This window comes from Anopheles stephensi, chromosome 2 (assembly GCF_013141755.1).
Source record: "Anopheles stephensi strain Indian chromosome 2, UCI_ANSTEP_V1.0, whole genome shotgun sequence".
In the NCBI taxonomy this organism is placed as follows: domain Eukaryota; kingdom Metazoa; phylum Arthropoda; class Insecta; order Diptera; family Culicidae; genus Anopheles; species Anopheles stephensi.
The window spans coordinates 92,183,810-92,202,498 of NC_050202.1; the positions used below are offsets into that span (position 1 = coordinate 92,183,810).

The 18,689-nt window shown below is 47.7% G+C and overlaps 4 protein-coding genes across 6 annotated transcripts in view; 2 read left to right on the top strand and 2 right to left on the bottom strand.

Annotated features, from left to right (window-relative positions):
* Positions 1-39: 39 nt before the first annotated feature.
* Positions 40-4,549, bottom strand: LOC118505297 (arginine/serine-rich coiled-coil protein 2-like). Its single transcript, XM_036040904.1, has 5 exons — positions 4,221-4,549; positions 3,300-3,470; positions 1,869-2,129; positions 1,413-1,798; positions 40-1,325 (listed from the first exon to the last, which is right to left on the bottom strand). The coding sequence occupies exons 1-5, from the start codon at positions 4,287-4,289 to the stop codon at positions 212-214; spliced, it is 2,001 nt and encodes a 666-aa protein (XP_035896797.1). The 5' UTR covers positions 4,290-4,549; the 3' UTR covers positions 40-211.
* A 384-nt stretch (positions 4,550-4,933) lies between these two features.
* LOC118505299 (COMM domain-containing protein 4) lies at positions 4,934-9,117 on the bottom strand. The gene is made up of 3 exons (XM_036040908.1): positions 8,850-9,117; positions 5,505-5,645; positions 4,934-5,445 (listed from the first exon to the last, which is right to left on the bottom strand). Exons 1-3 carry the CDS (start codon positions 8,850-8,852, stop codon positions 4,978-4,980), a joined length of 612 nt encoding a protein of 203 aa, XP_035896801.1. The 5' UTR covers positions 8,853-9,117; the 3' UTR covers positions 4,934-4,977.
* LOC118505298 (leucokinins) lies at positions 6,561-8,744 on the top strand. Of its 2 annotated transcripts, none has more exons than XM_036040905.1 (2): positions 6,561-7,544; positions 8,080-8,744. In XM_036040905.1, exons 1-2 carry the CDS (start codon positions 7,043-7,045, stop codon positions 8,451-8,453), a joined length of 876 nt encoding a protein of 291 aa, XP_035896798.1. In that variant the 5' UTR covers positions 6,561-7,042; the 3' UTR covers positions 8,454-8,744. The 2 variants fall into 2 exon arrangements, with proteins under 2 accessions (XP_035896798.1, XP_035896799.1); XM_036040906.1 differs by having other exon boundaries at positions 6,567-7,517.
* Positions 9,118-12,639: 3,522 nt separating the features above from the next.
* Positions 12,640-18,689, top strand: part of LOC118503332 — a 28,927-nt gene continuing 22,877 nt past the window's right edge. Inside the window, exon 1 of one of the 2 annotated variants that reach the window (XM_036036494.1) lies at positions 12,640-12,696. In XM_036036494.1, the coding sequence (XP_035892387.1) occupies positions 12,676-12,696 (21 nt within the window). In that variant the 5' untranslated portion in view covers positions 12,640-12,675. Of the gene's footprint in view, positions 12,697-13,352; positions 14,286-18,689 lie in introns of those variants that run through there. The other variant, XM_036036492.1, reaches the window with a different exon arrangement.

Genomic DNA, 18,689 nt, shown 5'->3' on the forward strand with positions numbered 1-18,689 from the left:
TTTTCTCTGGGTGAAAGCAGCCAAGAAAGAAACGCGCTGTCCGCTTGTCAGGAAGGAGGGGCTTCACAGTGTAATCCGTTTATTTCATAATGATGCTTTGCTCTAGCTGCGTCCATCCCAAGAGCAGGACGTTTTTCCGGTCTACACTCTATGCAGCTAATAGCAACCGAACAAAACAAACAAACAAACAAAAAAACACAACCGACTCTGCTTAGAACTGACGAGCTTGGGAGCTAAAACCAAGGCCAACGCCACGCATCGTGTGGGTCACCTGTCGCGCAACCTCGTACTGCTGTTCCATCGTGGAGAACAGTTCCTCCTGCTTCTTAATACTATCTCCCGACGCTTTGCCACCGCCGTTTGACGTGCCGCCACTGCTCGCCATTCCACCAGCACTGCCGCCTGATCTGGCCGTGGCCGTGAGCGACGAAGAAGTGCCGGCGGTGGATGGTGGCGGGGAGGTCGTTTCTTCGCCTGGCTTCGGATCCTTGACACCCATCAGTCGGAGAAATTTGGACGCTACCCGTCCGTCAGTGTCCTGGGCAAACTTGGCCTGCTCCCATTTGCTAATGTTCGAGGACACCTCCTTGCTTTCGGTTGTTTTGTGGCTCCAAAGCAGTTTGCGCTTCTGCACCTGATCCGCGTATCGGACCGGATTCACAACGCCCGGATTGTAGTACGAAGGGAGCGGCACACTGTCGACCGCTTTCTGGCTCTGCTGCAGCACATCGATGCCCATCTTTTCCAGCTGCGCCGCCTTCGCGGTATTACGCAGCAATGCGCTACGGGATAGCAGTATGTTCGCGATGGCTGGATCTTGAGCAGGTTGAGCACCTTGAGGGAGCGGCAGACCCAGCTGGACTGCTTTAGCTTCGTTCGAGAGGTTGAGCTTGGCTGCAACGGCTGGCGGAATAAGCGAACCGAGCGGCGGTTTCGTTGGGATGCTCATCAAGGACGGTATGCCAGCAGTTGAAGAAGGTAGTGCTGCAGGCACTCCTAACAGCGATTGGGTGGCGGGCGGAGTGGGCAACAGAGGTGTGGGGTTTTGTGAAAATCGGCTGGTTGGTGTTGGAAGCAGCCCGCCAGCGTAGGGTGGGTGTAACGTTGGTGTTTGTTGCTGGCTGGCCCGCGGTGGTGAAGGTTTACCGCACGACCGCGAGCGCGACCGGGATCGAGAGCGAGAGCGCCGACGGTTGCGGGACTCGCGTGAGTTTGAGCGACGGTTCCTACGGTGATCCTTATCGTAATCTCGGCCGCTTCGCTTGTCCTTACGATCATCCTTTCGATCGTACCCGCGTCGGTTATTGTCTCGATCATTGGATTTGCTGTAGGTGGGAAAAAATTAAAGCAATTCAGAAGCAGGTGGTGTAAGCAAAGCTCCCCGAGCGAAAGATCCGCTTTCCGATCATTACCTCCAGTTGCTTCCACTTCGACGCTGATCACGATGGTCGCCACCTCGTGAATCGCGAGTCGCACCACGTTCACCACCACGATCATGACGATTGCGTTCCCGGTCTCTGTCTCGTTCCCGTTCTCTGTCCCGTTCCCGATCGCGATTACGATCACGATCCTTTTGCCGGTTCTTCTCCCGTTCTCGTTCACGGTCCCGATCACGATTCCGATCACGTTCCCGCTCCCGATTGCGGTGCTGTTCACGCTCACGATCTCGCGTACGATCACGTTCTTTTTCTCGATTTTTACGATCCCGATCACGGGATGTGCTTCGATCGCGTCTGCTTGCATCCTGTTTCGGTGGGGAAGATTTGCGTCTGTCCTGTTGGTCTGCCTTCGCAGGGCTCTGGAAGGATAGTGTTATTGGTACAGATAAGTCAACGCTTTTAAATCGATATGAGACCTTACTAGCGTACCTTATTGCTACTGGGGCCACTGCCTGTTTGTGAGACAGAACCCGTACTGCGACGATGATGATCTTGCGGTGATTTCGATTGTCTACCCTTGCTATCCTTGCCAGCCGAAGATCTTTTCTGTGCCGATTTGTGAGCATCGGCACCATTTCTTTTGCTACGCAATGTGGGCGATGGGGTGCGCGATCGAGACCTGGAGCCGGAACCGTCCGTCGAGCGGGAGGAGGATCGCGAGCGGCGACTATCGCTGGGCGACGATGAGTTCTACAAAGAAAGAAACAAAACGCCATGCGTACGACCCAGCTGTTTTATACTGCACCCAATCCACTCGCTTAACATGCACACGCCACGAGAGCGAACCAGTGTGGCGTTCTGTGCACCCAATTGTCCGTTACAGCGGTCAGTAACGGGCGTGGTTGAACATCGTGGCTCAACAAACTGTCACGTCTTGGCGAGAGCATATTGGTTGCAGTAAGTGAAGGGTTATGTGATAAACAATCCGTTAAATCCTTCTTTTCATACGCGCCACGATAAACCACCACGATAAACCACCACGATAAACGATCGGCGGGCGAATATATGGTTTAGCATTGGTTTTTCTTTTCATTGTTTGTAAATAAGGCTTTAAAAAAGTAACATTATTGGGAGATTGTAGTAAAGAAGAAGAAAGCGTGAGTTGAACAGGTCGATTTTGGAGCTTAAAGTTGTGGTCTAGGCCATACTTACACAGCACGCTGCATCTTACTCACAACGGAACAGAGAGAACGTGAGCGGCGGCGGTGGTTTTGCTACTACGAGTGTCCCTATTCGAGTGGCTTCAGACAGCAACACCTGCTGGCTACTGGGATGTTGGAACTGGCAGCACAGTAATGATGACTACCAGATGACCGTTTGTTCCAGCGCTACCGAAAAGCACCTTCCATGCAAAGCTCGTTTGGAAGAGGGAATGTGTTGCTTCGGTGCCGTAGGGTTTCGGTGAGACCGCTTGCAGCAAGGACGTTGCTCTCTTTAGGAAGTTCTTTTGAGTGTGTGTCTTTTGTTTTTTGAGGAGGATTTTGTGGCATATGGCATTTTCTTTTATAGGCTAAATGATTGAGGTGTTCTTTGGACGACAACATAACACGCGTCAGGATTATTGGCAGTAACAGCAAGGGGCGAGGTTTTGTTTTTGCGAAAAGAAATGAACGTAATACTGAATGGTTTTGGAATTGAATCGTAACGGTTTCGTAGAGACAGAGGGAAAACACAAACACACGCATTGCAAATGGAAAGCTTAAAGTTCTTTTCTGCTCCGAGAATGCAGATTCTTCTCGCAGTTTTTTTTTTGTGTGTGTTTCTAAGAAATCAGTGATCAATAATTGAACTGAACTTTACGGATAGAAAAACAGGTGAACAGGACAACAGATGCGCTAGGCCTAACACGCTCATATTTACCTCATGCAGCTTCTTGCGCGAGTTGTGCTGATGGTTCTTTTCCTCCTTCCTATCGTCATGCTTCTCATCATTACGGCGTGCGGAAGATGGTTTAGCGTGGCCACTTCTATCGGGTGATCCGGCCTTCGTGGAGGAGGAGCTCGATGAACCGGTCGGTGACGCGGTATGTTCCTATGGGAAGGGGCAACTATTCAGGGCGTATACAGGCAAGACGGGCGAATTGTGTTATTAAAACGGTCTTCACACAACTGATGATGCATGATTTGCTTGGCGGAAGCAACCTGTCCCACACAACGCACCACCGGATACGGATTGCATTGACACTTTCGTGACCTTGAGCGCGGAGGTACCGTACAAGCGAGCTGTTCGTTTACAATCCAAGCAACCTGCTTTGTTGCTCTATGTACGCTCATCATTAAGCGTATTTAACCAAAAAGACTGATCCTCTAAGCATGCTGCAACGCATTTGTACCCGTGTGAAAGTGCATAGTTGCTTCAACCATTGATTCTACGCTGGCTGAAAAATCGATAATATCCCGCGCAGAGTATGCACACTCTACAGTAGACGGGAGAATCACATGGGTGAAATGCTGTCGGTCCATCATCATCCATCCAGCCGGAGGTACAAACCGGTGGGCTATATTTAATCTTGAAATATCTTTTTTTAGCTATTCCCGCAGCTTTTGACGCTGTTCCTTTATCGCTTCAGCTTGGTACGTACGCATCCCTATAACTTCCTTATATGGTTTACACTCCTGGTGAAATGTGCACCACCGTGTGCATATGTGTACCACCTCCGAATGAAAGTGCTTGCAAAGGATTAGAAGCACGCGTCTAAATGTGTTACGTTCCTTCCACTGAAACATCCACCGCGAGTTACGGAAAAAGGTACGACCAAACGTTCAACAATTAACTACTTACCCGATGCGAGTCCATGTCCTCCGATTCTTCCTCTTGCTCGTCCGCTTCGTAGTTACGTAGAAAGTCCATGGTGCTATCCCACGGCTAGGACGCGCAGAACAGGCCAAGAGCGTCTGTTCTTTAAGCTCAAACTTTCCAAAAACAATCCGAGATGATATTTTGCGCTACACAGAGCAGTACAGGTGTTTGAAAAAGGGGTTTCTTGTCGATTTGCAAAAGTGCGCCCGAAACAAACAAACAACTTGACAGAAGGAATTTCTAGAGAACTTTTTCAGGCTTCTTTCGCATATTCTATACATGAGCAGGTTTTGCTATGGGCAGATTGGATGTGTGTGCGTGCGTCTTTTGATTCGCTTGTCAACGCGTTTATGTACGAGAGTTGGCTACTGGGTAAATTAAAAATTCAAACTGAAGCAATAAGCAACTATTTTGAAGCATTTTTTCTTGAAATTAGAATAAAGAATCATGACAAAATAGCTAGGTATAATGCAAATAAGCCTATTAAACCTTTTCAATCCTTGTAAACATATGAATAATTTGTTGGTACGTCTTCATCGACCACTGTGTTTGGCGTATTGCAAGCAAATGTTAAGGTGCGTTTAAATGGTAATCATTATCGAGTTCAGATCCAACCGCGTGCTAGAAGCAACATTTCCGAACGATCGCTTAGTGCTTTAAATTCGCTTCCCTTTAAGCCAATTAGAGTACTCCGATTTTAAATTATCCTCCTCGTCATCATCATTCTGACGATCCGGCTTTATTTCTCCTCGGAATGTTTCTTATCAAAATTATAGCTCTCCATCGTATCGCGAACCGCTTTCAGCTCGTTCAGCAACAGCAGCGCATCGTTCCGGTTAAGATTGACCGTATGGGACGTTTTCTTAGGCAGCCCGTCGACTATCTCATTCTGTATGCCAATCTTCAGCTGAATGCAGTCGATCGTGTTCTTCGGAATGCTGCAGCTAAACGTGTCCAGCTGGTTGATGCTTAAGCTTTTCTCCCGAAGCACAGCCCGAATTTTCAGCACGTAGGCGTCCAACAGTTGGCAGAGGATGGCGGTGTGGTCCTTTGGCAGGCCGAGCTGCTGCAGTTCCGTGCTGAACTCGGCGCTCTCTGTGTTGTATCGGGAGGCACTGGTTAGCAGAAATCTCAGACAAGCGATGCCTCCCTTCGGTGCATCCATGGAACCCTTTGTGATGGAATAGATTTTACTGATTTCGTTCTCCTGCAAGAAAAAAAAGTTGTATCTCGTACTTTAGTTTAGCCTAAAGCCTGGTGGCTTACCGGTATTTCCGCTCCAAGGATGGACTTGGCCGTATGCTCTCCCAGCTCGTTCAGCTGGTCCGTGGTGAGTTGGGCCAGGTTGGAATGGATTTCGGCCAGCACCCAATCGGGACAGTCTCCATCGCCGCAGAAGCGAAATTTCTAAAACGGTACCAAGCACCGAACAGATTTACTAACCTTGCAGATTTAGACCGTGGATAGTGGGGCACGCCAAAGGTAAATGTTTGGGGTAAAACTTTCCAACCAACTTCATTAAACGAAATGGGCCAGTTAACCGGTGGGGGCTACCGGCAGTTTGAAAGTTTCCAACTTCGCGTAGTAGAATTGGAGAATGGAATAGGTTTAATTGCTGTTGCTCGATGACGTACGATCCTGCAAAGTCTCGGAGTAGCGGAGGAACGTGCAGCTTTAGTTATTGACCGCGTCACACAAACAACAGCTCGATGTCTTTAGGCGAGAGTCGTGCAATGATGACAGTCCTACCAGACGCACCTTTATATTAAGCAAAAGACCCGGACAGACGGAGGTGTAGCGTGATCGCGGCACAACCCTACGAAGGATGTGCTTTCGTCACGAAAGCAGTACGAGAGAAGAGGCACCGGGCCAATTTCAAAGGTTCAGCTGAAGCCCGCCGTCACCAAGGGGTGACCAGAAAAGGCCAGTCACCATTATTCGGCCAGAAAGGATTCCAAAATGGCTCTCTGGTGCAAGTTTTCAAATGAGTGTGCCAAACGTACTTCATCGGTTCCGCTCGGTTGAACATATTTGATTGCACGAGCACCGAGCAGTACAACCTGAGCGCCATTACTTTCCGGGTCGGCCATTTGATACAACCCTCTCCCCACGGTGATACTAGGTACTAGATGTCACCTTTCTCCCACCAGATCTCCCTCCTTTGCTCCAACCAAGCTGGCCATTTCTTTAAGGATGAAACTTTTCATTACGCACGTCTCTGATCCCTTGGTGCGCGGTTCGATGGGGGAGTTCGCCGGATGAGGCTTTGATAATGGATGTAAATCTTAAATCCCCTTCCCGCTGTTTTCTATGTTTCGTTTGTTAGAAATACTTCAATCGCTTGTAATTGTCAGCAATCAAGGATGCTTCACTGCCAGCATTGGCAGCTGCGTGGCGCGCACTCTCCCTCCGGAATTATTTTTCCGAATCGATGAATTGTGTAGGTTCCACCAAAAAGGACGCAGTCAAAGAACTCGCTTCGCCAACCGAACCGACGTGTCGTTTGGTCGTTTGGTTGGAAGAGGCAAAGGAAGTGTATAAAAAGGACATCCGCCGTTCAACAGGTGCGTCAGTTTGCGATTGACCGTGACCGCGTCGACATGCAGCCGGTGTCGCGTTCGGTTGCTCGAGACTAGTGGGCTGTGAGAAAGGCAGACACGCACAACAAGGAAAGGACTCGGCAAAAGTGCAAACATTTATTTTTGGTGACCCGAGGATTAACCCAGCAAAAGTGCAAACAATCTGTTACCGTTTTCGGGCGTAAAACCGTTGCTTTGCGGTAGTGTTAAGTGGACAGGGACACGATGGCCATATTTTGTCTAGTGCTCGCCACAGCCGCATTCGTGCTGACTTCGGTGCCCCAAGCATGTCGCTGCGATCGTTCCGATCAAACCGATGGCAACGATTTAGCGCTGCGAGCAATTCTGTCCTCCAGTGATAACGGGTTGGAGGGAAAAATTTGGCAAACTATTCGCGAACGATTTGCAAACGGAGATGAGAACAACAATTTGATTTCGGCCGACGCCAAACTAACAGCGAACGTTCCGGCGAGCTCGTCCGACGCCGTGCAGTTTCTGGAATCGCTGATCAACCGTTACCGGAAGTACGTGGTGGAAAGATTCGTTCGGTTCGATGACGCGTGTTCGGTGGAACTGTTGGGCGGTGGAACGTCCGAAAGCGACGACACCGAGGATAACGAACCGCGCACAGAAATATCGCACAGCAGCGCGACCTCCGACGGTCTGCTGGAGGGAAGTCCGGCCAAGGGGGCTAGCGGTGGTGAGTCGTTTCGACCGGAAATCAACGGTCAGTTTATTTGATTTTGGAAGTCGCTGGCGGTTTTTTTTCTTCTGTAGAATCATCTATCGAATTTTTGTGTTCTGCACACGGAAGCACTCTCAGCGTGTGTAGGGAAAAGGGTTTTTTTTTCTCTTTTTACGAATGTCCACCGACACACCGGGCATGGCATGTTTGCTTTGCTGCTAGTTGTTGACGGTGAGCCATTTTAGCGTGATTGCTTTTTGCCCTCCAGTTCTTTCCGTCTCGCTCACTCTCCCTCTCGATGCATGCATGCGTGGTGCAGAGGGAAGTTAGTTGAATTAATGTAACGCAATCATGCAATTATGGCATGTTGGTCCATGTAGGATGTGTTTTTAAATGTACTTTCCTCTCTGGTCCTGGTACTACGCTACGCTCGAAGACCAAAAAACAGGGAAATTGTGGAACAGGCTGGAGATGTATTAATTGCACCCTTTGCACGCTTCGTGCACGGGCAGATCAATGCTTTGTAGGGAATTGATTAAAAATTCATAACTACTGTGCGGTTTTTGTCTGCTTTCAGCATCGAACCAGCTAGGACACGATTTATGTTCCCGAGGCGTGAAACAGTATTACCGCTGTCTGATGGAACGCTTCAACGATCGGCAGCTGATCGGCATGTTGCAGGATCATCTGGAAACGTACTGCTTCCGGCGGGGAGACCGGTTCGACGGTAGCTCGGCCGCGCTTCGCAAACGTGACACCCCGCGCTATGTGTCCAAGCAAAAGTTCCACTCGTGGGGAGGTAAGCGGAACACGGCCCAGGTGTTTTATCCGTGGGGTGGCAAACGTACCGTCCCGCGACCACACAAGCAACCGAAGGTGGTCATACGCAATCCTTTCCACTCGTGGGGTGGCAAACGAAGCGGACTGGCGATAGATTCGGTTTCAGATTGATCGATTGAACGTCTACCCGCCATCGTCTTGCGTCTCAGGTAGTAAGGAGAACGTTTCTTTGTCACCGGTAAGATGATGAAGCTATGAAGCCAGCAGTCGCCGTCACCGATCCACCAGCCATTTCGACGCTTTTCCCCTCCGGTCAGTGCATGTTTTGTGGTATTACTATTGCTATCGTCCCGTTTGCTAAGCGCTTTCCAAAGCTGCCCCGCGCAAGCAGTTCGCACACTCGCAATTCACACAGAGCAGCAAGGAAATCTATTTGAATAAACATTACGTTTGCGAACCGAACTTCGATTGTGTGGTTTTTTGTATAATACAAGTGGTGTTGTGAAGGTCCGAACTGTTTTCTCGGATGTAGCATTCCGATGTTGTAGCGATAAGAGGACAACTTACCATTCTGCTAGCGCTCGGCGGATGTTGTGATAAGAGAATGCACCACCTACCGGAACTGTAGTACGGGAGTTTCGCTCTTATTCGCTATTATGTCCTCAGTATCAGTAGAAAAGAGGTCGAAAAAAAGATTTAATCGGTATCCAGCGCAGGGATCGGTAACTCAAGACGCAGGGAAACGGTTAAGAAAACGAGAATCCTTCGTTGAACACAGAGCGGCTGGATAGAGTTGTTTGTTTATTTTGTTGCGATTGATATGATAAAGGCTCGTATATACAGACAGCGCTGTCAAACAGCTGTCAAACTTCGGGGTCAAAAACAAACTTCGAGAAAGCTCACGGACAGATGGCGCTGCTACTGCGGAGGAGATTTCACGTCGTGAAGCTTTCTCTACTGAGAAACTATGAGGACCCAATTCTTAACATTACAACATTTAAATAACTTTTTTCTGATTTCTTCTTTAAATTGTCCCTCGTTGAAAAAAGAACGCGAAAATATGAAATACAGTGTGTAGAATCAAGAAATGTCAAGGATTCACAACGATTCTCATTTTGCCCTCGAATAAAATGAGCCAAAAGCGATTAAATCAGTTTGTCGTACGTGGAATTTACGCCAACGGGTTAGATCTTTCCCTCTCTGTCTCTATCTATGGCGAAGAAATTGCACTTGAAATTGTGTAAACTTGTGTGCATGCTCAGCAAGAAAGCATTTGGCAAAGTCTTTTGGCAACAGAGTTTTGTGATAAGGGTGGCGTAGGATTACAAAACGCTTTGCGAGTTCGGTTGATTTGCGACGACCAGCGAGACCGGTGAATAAAGATGTGGATGTGTGGGAAAAGTTTTGGCTAAGATTCCGACTCCCGTCATCACCTAATCCATGTGCGCTTCTCAAAGAAGCCGTGTAATTCAATCAAATGTTGTGCAAACTTTCACCTACCAGAATGGGTGTCAATGTGTGGTTGGTTCGCTGCGGGGCTTTAGCCAGAATTGCATGTTTTAATCTCTTACTTTGCCGATAATCCGACCAAGCATGTCTGGTCCTTTATTCGCTTGATTATGGTTCCCGCAAAGTTCTTTGTAACAGGAGCTATTTTCTTCTCGATTACCCACACACTGGCTCGTTTGCGTTCAATTGACGCTTCTAACAGCGCGATGCATCTCGATGCAAGCGAAAGGATCGTTCGGTGTGTTGCATCAGTGTGGAACGGTGGTTAGGGGCAATCGAGCATTGCGTCTTTCGAATGCAATCGCCAAGTACACCCATTAGTGCAACAGATGGTTTGCGATGATGCGTTCCCGGGGAGAACCCCACGAGAGAAGCACCCATTGGTGGGGCTACTTTCGGTAGCGCCAATTACCGTGATGCACTTTCTGTCGCATCTGCCAATGCAATCGTCGATAGAATCGATGCCATTGTGGTTGGTTCATTAGAAAACAGGCAGTGTTGACGGTTGTGTTGTGTTGTGCCATTGTTGCTGCTTTGTAGCCGCAGGAAATGGAACACTGGGAGACGTACATGCCGTACGAAGTTCTCGATGGCATATCGTTTGAAAGGTGCATATGGTCAAGAATTACCGATGTTATGAGACATCTCCAGAAACATCTTGCAAGACACATTTCGAAAGGGTTCCGTGAGCAGTCCCCTTTCGTCCCGTGGCGTTATTGATGAATGGAGAACGTGCGCGCAAGAATGTTGCGTAATGTTGACCATCGATCGCGTCCGAAACAAACGCGATCTTTGACCTTGGCGTTGGTGTCGTCTGACGACGTCGGTGTCTAGCGGAAAAAAGGGAATGGGACGAATGGATCCCTTCTGGCGTGTGGGGGAGAAGATCGCGATACGTTTGAAGGCTCACTCATAGATCGGACAAGTAAACAATGTGGGACATGACGGGTCTAGTCTGAGAGTTGAGGGCGTCAGACATTTCGAGCAACGACGTGATGAACCAGCCACCGTACGACGTTCAAGGTTTATGGGGGCTGCGCTCGTGAGAAGGTCCACCAAGAAACGTCGGCCGGTTTGAAACGGAAACGGCAGGACTTGCGTTCTGAATACGATCGAAAGATGAAGAATGCGATCGATTTGAAGCCGGACAATTGCGTAGCGCTCTTGGCTGACCGTGGACGACATTCTCTGATCTAGATACGATCAAGGCAGATGCGAGAAATGAATCTACGATGGCCGTTTGAATGTCATCCAACAAGATCATTTCAGCGTGATAATCTCCCCCCCCCCCCGATCGATCTCAAATGACAATATCTGGCTGCTCTCTATGTCTTGACCCCAACAAAGACAATCTGATTATGACTTTCGAACACGTGATCGGGTTTGAAAAATGAAGTTGCCATATTTCCGCCGGCTAAGACCACCCGCCTTAAGGAGGTTGGGCCCTTCGGTGAAGGTTCGTGACGGAAACGGAGCAAATCAGAGCATTAGAGACCCACCGCTCACTTTCGGTAGTGAAAGGAGGAGAGTAGATTAACATGCGATTTAGGGAATTTCTTACCGCATAGTATTTTGTTGCTCATTTCTCATGCCTGAACATGGGCAACACGATAATTCATTTTTCTTGCACGGGGACACTGCATTTCTATTTTTGAGACAGCTCGTCGTGACGCTACATCGACGACGACCTACACTGGCGAGAGGATGCAAATAGTGGACGGAGTTACCTTCAGAAAAGGAAATTAATTTATTGTTTAAACGTCGAACGTCGGGGAATGTACATTAAATGTTGGGGAACCCCGACTCGGGTCGAGCTTATCGGCCAATCCGGGAATTCCAGCGATGTACATCTGCAGGGAGGATTGAGATAATTCGGTTAACTGCGCTTAATTAATAGATAATATTTACCTTGTCGAGCGCGTAACGATTGCATCTTCCTCGGGATCCGGGGTAGTCGAGCTGATGTTTGGTCAGTAATTTACATAATATCCTACCATCGGATTTGGTTCGGATTTAGTAAGAGTACGAGGGTAAGCGCAGACCGATAGAAATTGATGTTATAAAGGCTTAGGAGTAGATATTATAAATCATAACTTGGTGCAATCGTGGTGAATCGCGGGGCTCGGCACTGGGTGCAGATATGCGCCACACAATGGCTCGATGATGATAGGTAAGTGCGAGGTGAAGGATCAGTCACGCGTTCCTGGCTGAAGGAGGAGGAATTCAGGAGCAGATGAAATTCTATAACATAAGCCTACCTTTAAGTGTAATAGAGCAGCGAAATGAGTCTTGAATGGGCGTCCGCGGATTGATTTGTGCTAATTAAATTAATGTATGGCGCTGATGTCTAACATCCCCAACGGCGTAAAAGGCTAAACATCGTAAACGCACTGGAAAGTGTGCCGGCGTTGCTATGGTGATGCGATGTGCAGCTCTCCTCAAATATCAAGCCACTCATGCTTTGTTCGGGGGTTTCCATCGATTGTTCCTTGTTGGCGAGGGCTAGAAGTTGTCTAAAACTCGTCCCCGTTATAGAACGTTATAGGTGGGTTCATGTCGTAATGGGGCAGCAAATGATACGGCCCTTTTCCTCCCCACACACACACACACATGTACATTGCATGCAGTGCAATATGCACATGAGAATTGAATTCGCTCTCGTAAACGGAAATGAAATGGCTAGAGTGAGAGTGGGCGGTGAAATGCTTGCACCCGACTGTGTGTGTGTGAGGGAGAAGGAAGGGCACATAGTTGAGCGATGCCAAAGGCGTAAATATTTGAGTGGCAATGATTTTATAATGTGTTCTCAAACACTTGGGAGCGCGGGAACGCAGGGTTGGTTTGTAAGGACCGAACGGAGTGGTTCTACAGCCGGAGCAGCATAATGGGTGTAATAGTCCGTGAAGTTAGTGTAAAGTTTAGTGCACGAAAGGGGTTATGCGTAGTGGCGGGAAAGCGTGCAGACGATAGCTACACGTGCTAACACGTGCTTGAAGCGAGTCGAGCGAATCTGTATGGTGCTACTAATCAGGAAAAATGACGATTCCATTAATGGTCTTGGTGCGATGGCATAAATTACACTTTGCGAAATCTTTTCCTTGTCCGCCTGTCGATTGCCGGGCACGATGCCTAATTAAACACCGTCCTTTCTGTGGGTGTGGCTCGCTCACGGAGACCGTGTTGGACTGTCAGCGTTTTGAATTTTTAATACAATCCTGATGACAATAAAGAGCGGCAAATCCAAAACCCTCCCTTAAAGAGCTTTAATATTAAACTTGGTTTGAGGTGTTGTTTTTTTAGCTTCGTTCTTGGGGAGTTCTTTCTCCTATCCTAACATCGTCCGCACTGGATGACGAAGGTCTGGATGGAATTTTTCGAGACACACCACATTTAACGACATTATTATTATTCATTACAATGATTAATTACAGCACGGTTTTTTTCGACGGTCACTCACGGTTGAAGGTGTCGAAAAGTGGCTCGAAACACTGCCCACCAACTAAACCACTTCACAGCGCGAATGATTCAGCAAGGAGGCAAATTCCAACGAAATAAGAGAACTTGTTGTTGGTAGGCAAACAACGCATCGGGTGACTCGGTCGGTTGGGTGGTTTAAAGCAGGTGCAAGGTATTTAAAACAGGAACAGTGTAACAGTGCCAATGATGACAAGCAACACTTGATCGTAAAAATAAACTTCCAACCAATCGAAAAACGTGGACGGCAGCACTAACAGGAACAAAACCCGTGCTCCTCGATTGGAGTAGAAGCGAAAACAAAACAAAAAAACAAACACTTTAACATTACACCATCCAAGAGCGGTAAAAATGGATGTTTCCTTGGGTTGCGTGAAGCGGGTTGGCGCCACAACGTGCTGGGCTTTGATGTTCGATTTGCCAGCTTCCAGCAGCTCCATCGCCCATCAACATTAAATCATTCCGTTTCCCTTTCGACAGTGTCGCTTTTAATTAGTTCGTTTTGAACACGGGTGCCAAAGCAACAGATTAATTGCCCTTCAGAATCTAAGCGAAGTGGATTGGCGCGCTCGAGAGCGAGATCGAGAAAGAGTGGAAGACCCTAAGCGTCCGCCGAACAATTAGCCGCCTCGTGCAGGATGTGACAGATTGACACAATGCGCAGGTGACATCGTGGTGATGCAACACGCGATCGACGCACGGCCAAGATTAACATATGAGCCCGCGAAAGTCCGAACGTGAGCGTATTAATCGTGGGAAAGTGAATCAACGGAAGTGGATAGAGAAAACGGGGTCATTCGGAAGAATAACTTATGTTCAACGACCTTGCGCTAACGGAAACCCCTACGGCTGAACGACGTGTTGTTGTTATCGCGGTGGAATGTGCGCTGTTAGAAAGGTGTGAAGAACTGGCCACTTGCTACACATCACGACTGGGTTGCTACCAACACGGATTGCTCACAAAGTTCGAAGATCACTATGGGCTCGATCGATCATGGGACGTCGCGGATCGGATTGGAGGTTAGAATTGTGCATGCGCCGGCTCATCAAAGGACAGTGCGACATTACGACACAGAACTGCGCCGTCAATTCGCGCAAATCCGAATGGCAAACCGACTGGGTGAAGGCAACTCACGGACCCGACCGCTTCACTCGATCTTACGATTATGATCTTGAACATATGTACGTGCGTGCGTAAGCCTGTGAGCGTGCGGGTTTTGCGAGTATGGACAGAAATTGCGCCACTGCTGCAATGGCGGAAGATAAATGGTGTAAAATTGGAGGAAAAGCATGTGCCTTCGATATGGATCGAGCGATAGGCGAACGGGCTGAAGATGGTAACCCGAGGTCTGTTTTTAATGATATTCCGTGCAAGTGCGTTCCTTTTTAGCGCTTTGGCACACGCGGATTACGAGGGTCTGCTCTCAATGGTTTTGCAAATGTGGTGATTGTGGTCGTTCCTAAATGGTTTGTCGTTGAGTTGAGCTGAGTTGGATCCTCTGCCAGCTCCGGGCCCTGAAGGTTACAATCGCTCGACACTGAACTTCGTCGTGAACACTCGAAGGCAGAGACACTCGCTCCGAGTGGAATTCGTCGAAAGCATAGCCGGAGCTGAAGGACGAATGTATCTGTTTGTTTTATTAGTTTGCTTGGGTGACGTATTATGACAATTTCCTTTTACGACCATATCCACTATCTGATGGTTTTGGACGCTTGAGGTCATTCCTGACATTCGGCTAGAAAAGTGAAATACGTGAATGATACGTGTTTTAAATTTAGAGAAGATATCAAATAAAGACTCTAGGACGAAGATCTCAAAGAAACTCTTTTTCATTAATTTCTAGACTAAAAAGGCCTTGTACAAAAAAAGCTTTTACACACGGCCTTGTAACCTTACGGCAAAGAAGCCGGAATTCAAACCGAGACCGATGCGGAGATGGGTGTTTACGCTTTGACCTCAAAACGATTAGAATAGGTCATCCGATTGAGAGTAGCTCAACAAATCGACATGGGTTAGAGTTGAAGCATACTGAAAGTGTTGGATGACTTCGACAAACAGTATATCTTCAACCAGTCAGTCAGTCTAGCGGTCAGGTTCATCCATAAAATCAAATCTTTCGTCGGGTATTACTTCATTTCCTGTACCTGTAGTTATCCAAGATATTGTTTATCGTGTTAGACGTCCCTTCGATGTTCTCGCCTTTCTCATCATGAAGGTGAAGATGAAGTTGATAGGGAAAACCAATCATGGAGCGTAGTTACTTGATTGTTCCGGATCTAGCTCCAAATCAACTGAAAACGCAGTTGATCGCATCTCTTTTTCTGCATGTGTGTGACAATAGATATGTTGACTGACCATTAGTTAGTACAGACATAGATTCAGCCCATTTTTTTTTAAAAGAAAACAAACGAGAGTTACAATTAAAAACTGTAATGTCATTCGATTTGATGCCATCGTAATTGCATTAACTTTCTCATGCTCTCATAGCGATACATTTTCGTTGTTCCGTTAGAAGAAAAGTAAAAGTGAAACTAGCAAAGATGAGTTAACAAAATAAAACGAACTACCAACGTAGCGTCGCTAACAATATCGAATTAACAAAAGAGTGCACACAGACGGGTGTAATTGCGTCAGCCCCCAAACAATGCGGGAAAAAGGGCACAGGGTCCAGGGTGGGGAAAAAATCGGGAGAAGGTATCTCAATCGGGCAGGTGCATGGGAAGGGCCATAGCAAAGCAAACGCGTGCCAAGAAGCAAGATAATCGTGATGAAAACGTGGATCGAAACAAGCACCAAGCACAAAGCGATGGCGTTCGGCGAAAAGCTGGATGTATGCTGGCGAAATGGCATAACTAAACACAGCAAATGCAGACACAAACACACACACACACATTGAGACTCATTGATCATTGATGACTTCAGTGTGTATCGAAGACAGACGGACGGATGCGGGTCGTGCTTTCTGTTATGCTCGTGTTACCATGGATCGGGTTGCTTTGATTGAAGTAAAAGCTCCCGAAACAGAGCGCCCTTTCGGAAGGGGAGTAGAGTACAGGGCGGAGAAATGTTAGCCGCTTTGGCTTTGGGTAAATATTGTTGAATGCACACGACCGAATAATTCCGAATGCTGCTGGCTGATAAATAGAGGACATTTTTGTGAGTGTGGCTGTGTGTGTGTGTGTGTGTGTGTGTGTGTGTGTGTGTGTTTCGGCGTTCCGCAATCGATATACGGGAAATGGTAATTGAATCCGATCCGTTTCAAGCAGCTCGCTCATCGCCATTAACCCGAACGCAAACGAATAGGTCATGTTTATCATAAAAAACTGCTATTATTGAACCAGCCAAAAAGCAAACAAGAGCGCATAAGCGACCGTGTGCACAACGAAACATAGCTCGTTGGGAGCGGCACCCGTACACAAAGCATATTCAAAGCCTGCGTACTGCTTGTTTCTTGAGCTTATGTTAATTAATGTTCGACGAGTGGCAGCTGGCCGTGATTAGATAAACGGTTCGACAGATTACCCTGGGAACTACTGGGCATTACTTGGCGTGCAAGACTTTCAATTTTTCCTGTGGCCCATCTGCCCGCTCGAGAGAGTGATGCGTCTTGAAGACACCGGGGATCGCGCTTCATCTTCATCAGCAGCTGGTGATGACGGATCGATGCTTCGAACGGTAGGAACGATCGTGGTTACGCTTACTTACACTGTCGACTGCCTCTCGCGCGGTTTCGTCATACCATTTGCCGTGTGTGGTGAGTGAGTGCGTCGCCGAGTGCACGTTGAGAGATGAAATTGAAAATTAAGCGACCTTCTAGTTCAATGTCTGCCGATGCGCGATGTTTCGCAGCAGCAGCCTCTGCTCGTAGGACCGGATTAAGCTGGAACAGGCCCGGTCTGATCGACCGGTGGTACAGACGGCGATCGCTAACGATCATGGATAAATAAGCCATCGCAGCGGGAGAGCACTTGCTCGTCCGCGTTTCCGTGGTTGATTGTTGTATTGCAGGTCGCACGTGTGCGGTGCGCCATGTGTGTCGTACTTTGGGATGGAGTACACAGTACACGGAGCATAATTACATACTAGCATAGCATAGCGAAACGGGTGGGTTGCGAGTGTGGCAATGGAAAGGGAGAGCGAGAGCATAAAAACCATAAACCTACATCAGAACAAGGGTTCTTTATTGTTGCCGTAGCTAATGGAAAATCGATTGTATCTCTCTGGAAACCTGAAGCATTCAGATGTAGCGTGGCATCAGTTTCATCAGTTTTATTTTAATAACGCATTGCTTTTCACTACAAAAAAACTCTAAACAAAACCCTAGTGTGAAACCTTTACACGCTAGCTATGGGGAGTACAAATTAATTGAAACTATTATCAGTATCGGCCCTCTGTGTAAACTAACCGCGGTTCCAGATACGTAACAAAAGCGTCCCTTTGAAAGCCTCGCGATCGTTTGGTTGGTGGCGCAATATTGCGAACGCGAAAAAAGTTATCATCAGCGACTCACATTGACAATGATGATGGGTCGGCTGGTTTTCCATCTCCCTGACAGCATAGTCCATCGATCGTCCCGGTCGTGGCACAGTAAACCCGTCTGCAACTAAGCGTCGCGCAGTTGGCCACTTTTATTGCCTACTTTGATTAGATTCAACCATTTCTTTCACCCGGACTAGAGCTAAGTGAATGGTTTTGAGCGTTACGTTTTCCTTTTCCCGGTCCGCGATGCTGACCGTGGCCAACCAAACCGTGCTCGATCTAACACTAATGGGAATGGAGAGGAAAAAGATGATGCGAATTAAATTAAATCATACTTTAAACATTCTCTTTGGCCGCTTAAGCCACTCATTGGAAGCGTTGTTGCAACGTTCGCTGGTTCTTATTATGCATTGCTTCTGGATGCATATAAATCGACCAAAAACACAGAATGTCCCCCAGCGGATTTGTGTGTCTATTGTGTTGCAAGTAAAGGTAACAGGTGCTGGCCGCAGCAAACAAAAAATCACGAAAAATGAAAAATTGAATAGCCCAACATGTTTGCAGATTTATGGAGTAGCGTGTTTTATATTCACGAACTTCGCAATGGGGACCGGCAAGGCGCATGGGGCGATAAGTGTTGAAAGTGCATCAACGGACCGGCCGAGGCTCCTACTACTCACTCTCCCTCTCTCTCTCTCTATCTGCGGCTCCTTACCAGTTAATCTATGTTTAAGGTAATCTTTCCACTATCTTTAGCAACATCGGTTTTCGGTTAGAAAAACATCGCTCCTAACACTGCGGTCGTGCAGGAAAAGGGTGCAACTAATTGTGCTGCTGCTTAAAATGTGATCTCACAGCACTGTGACCCCTCGGGGTGTGACCAGTACCACCCAGTACCAGCACGCTGATGTGCGCTTGTTCCCGCATAAATTAGTTCCGTTGTT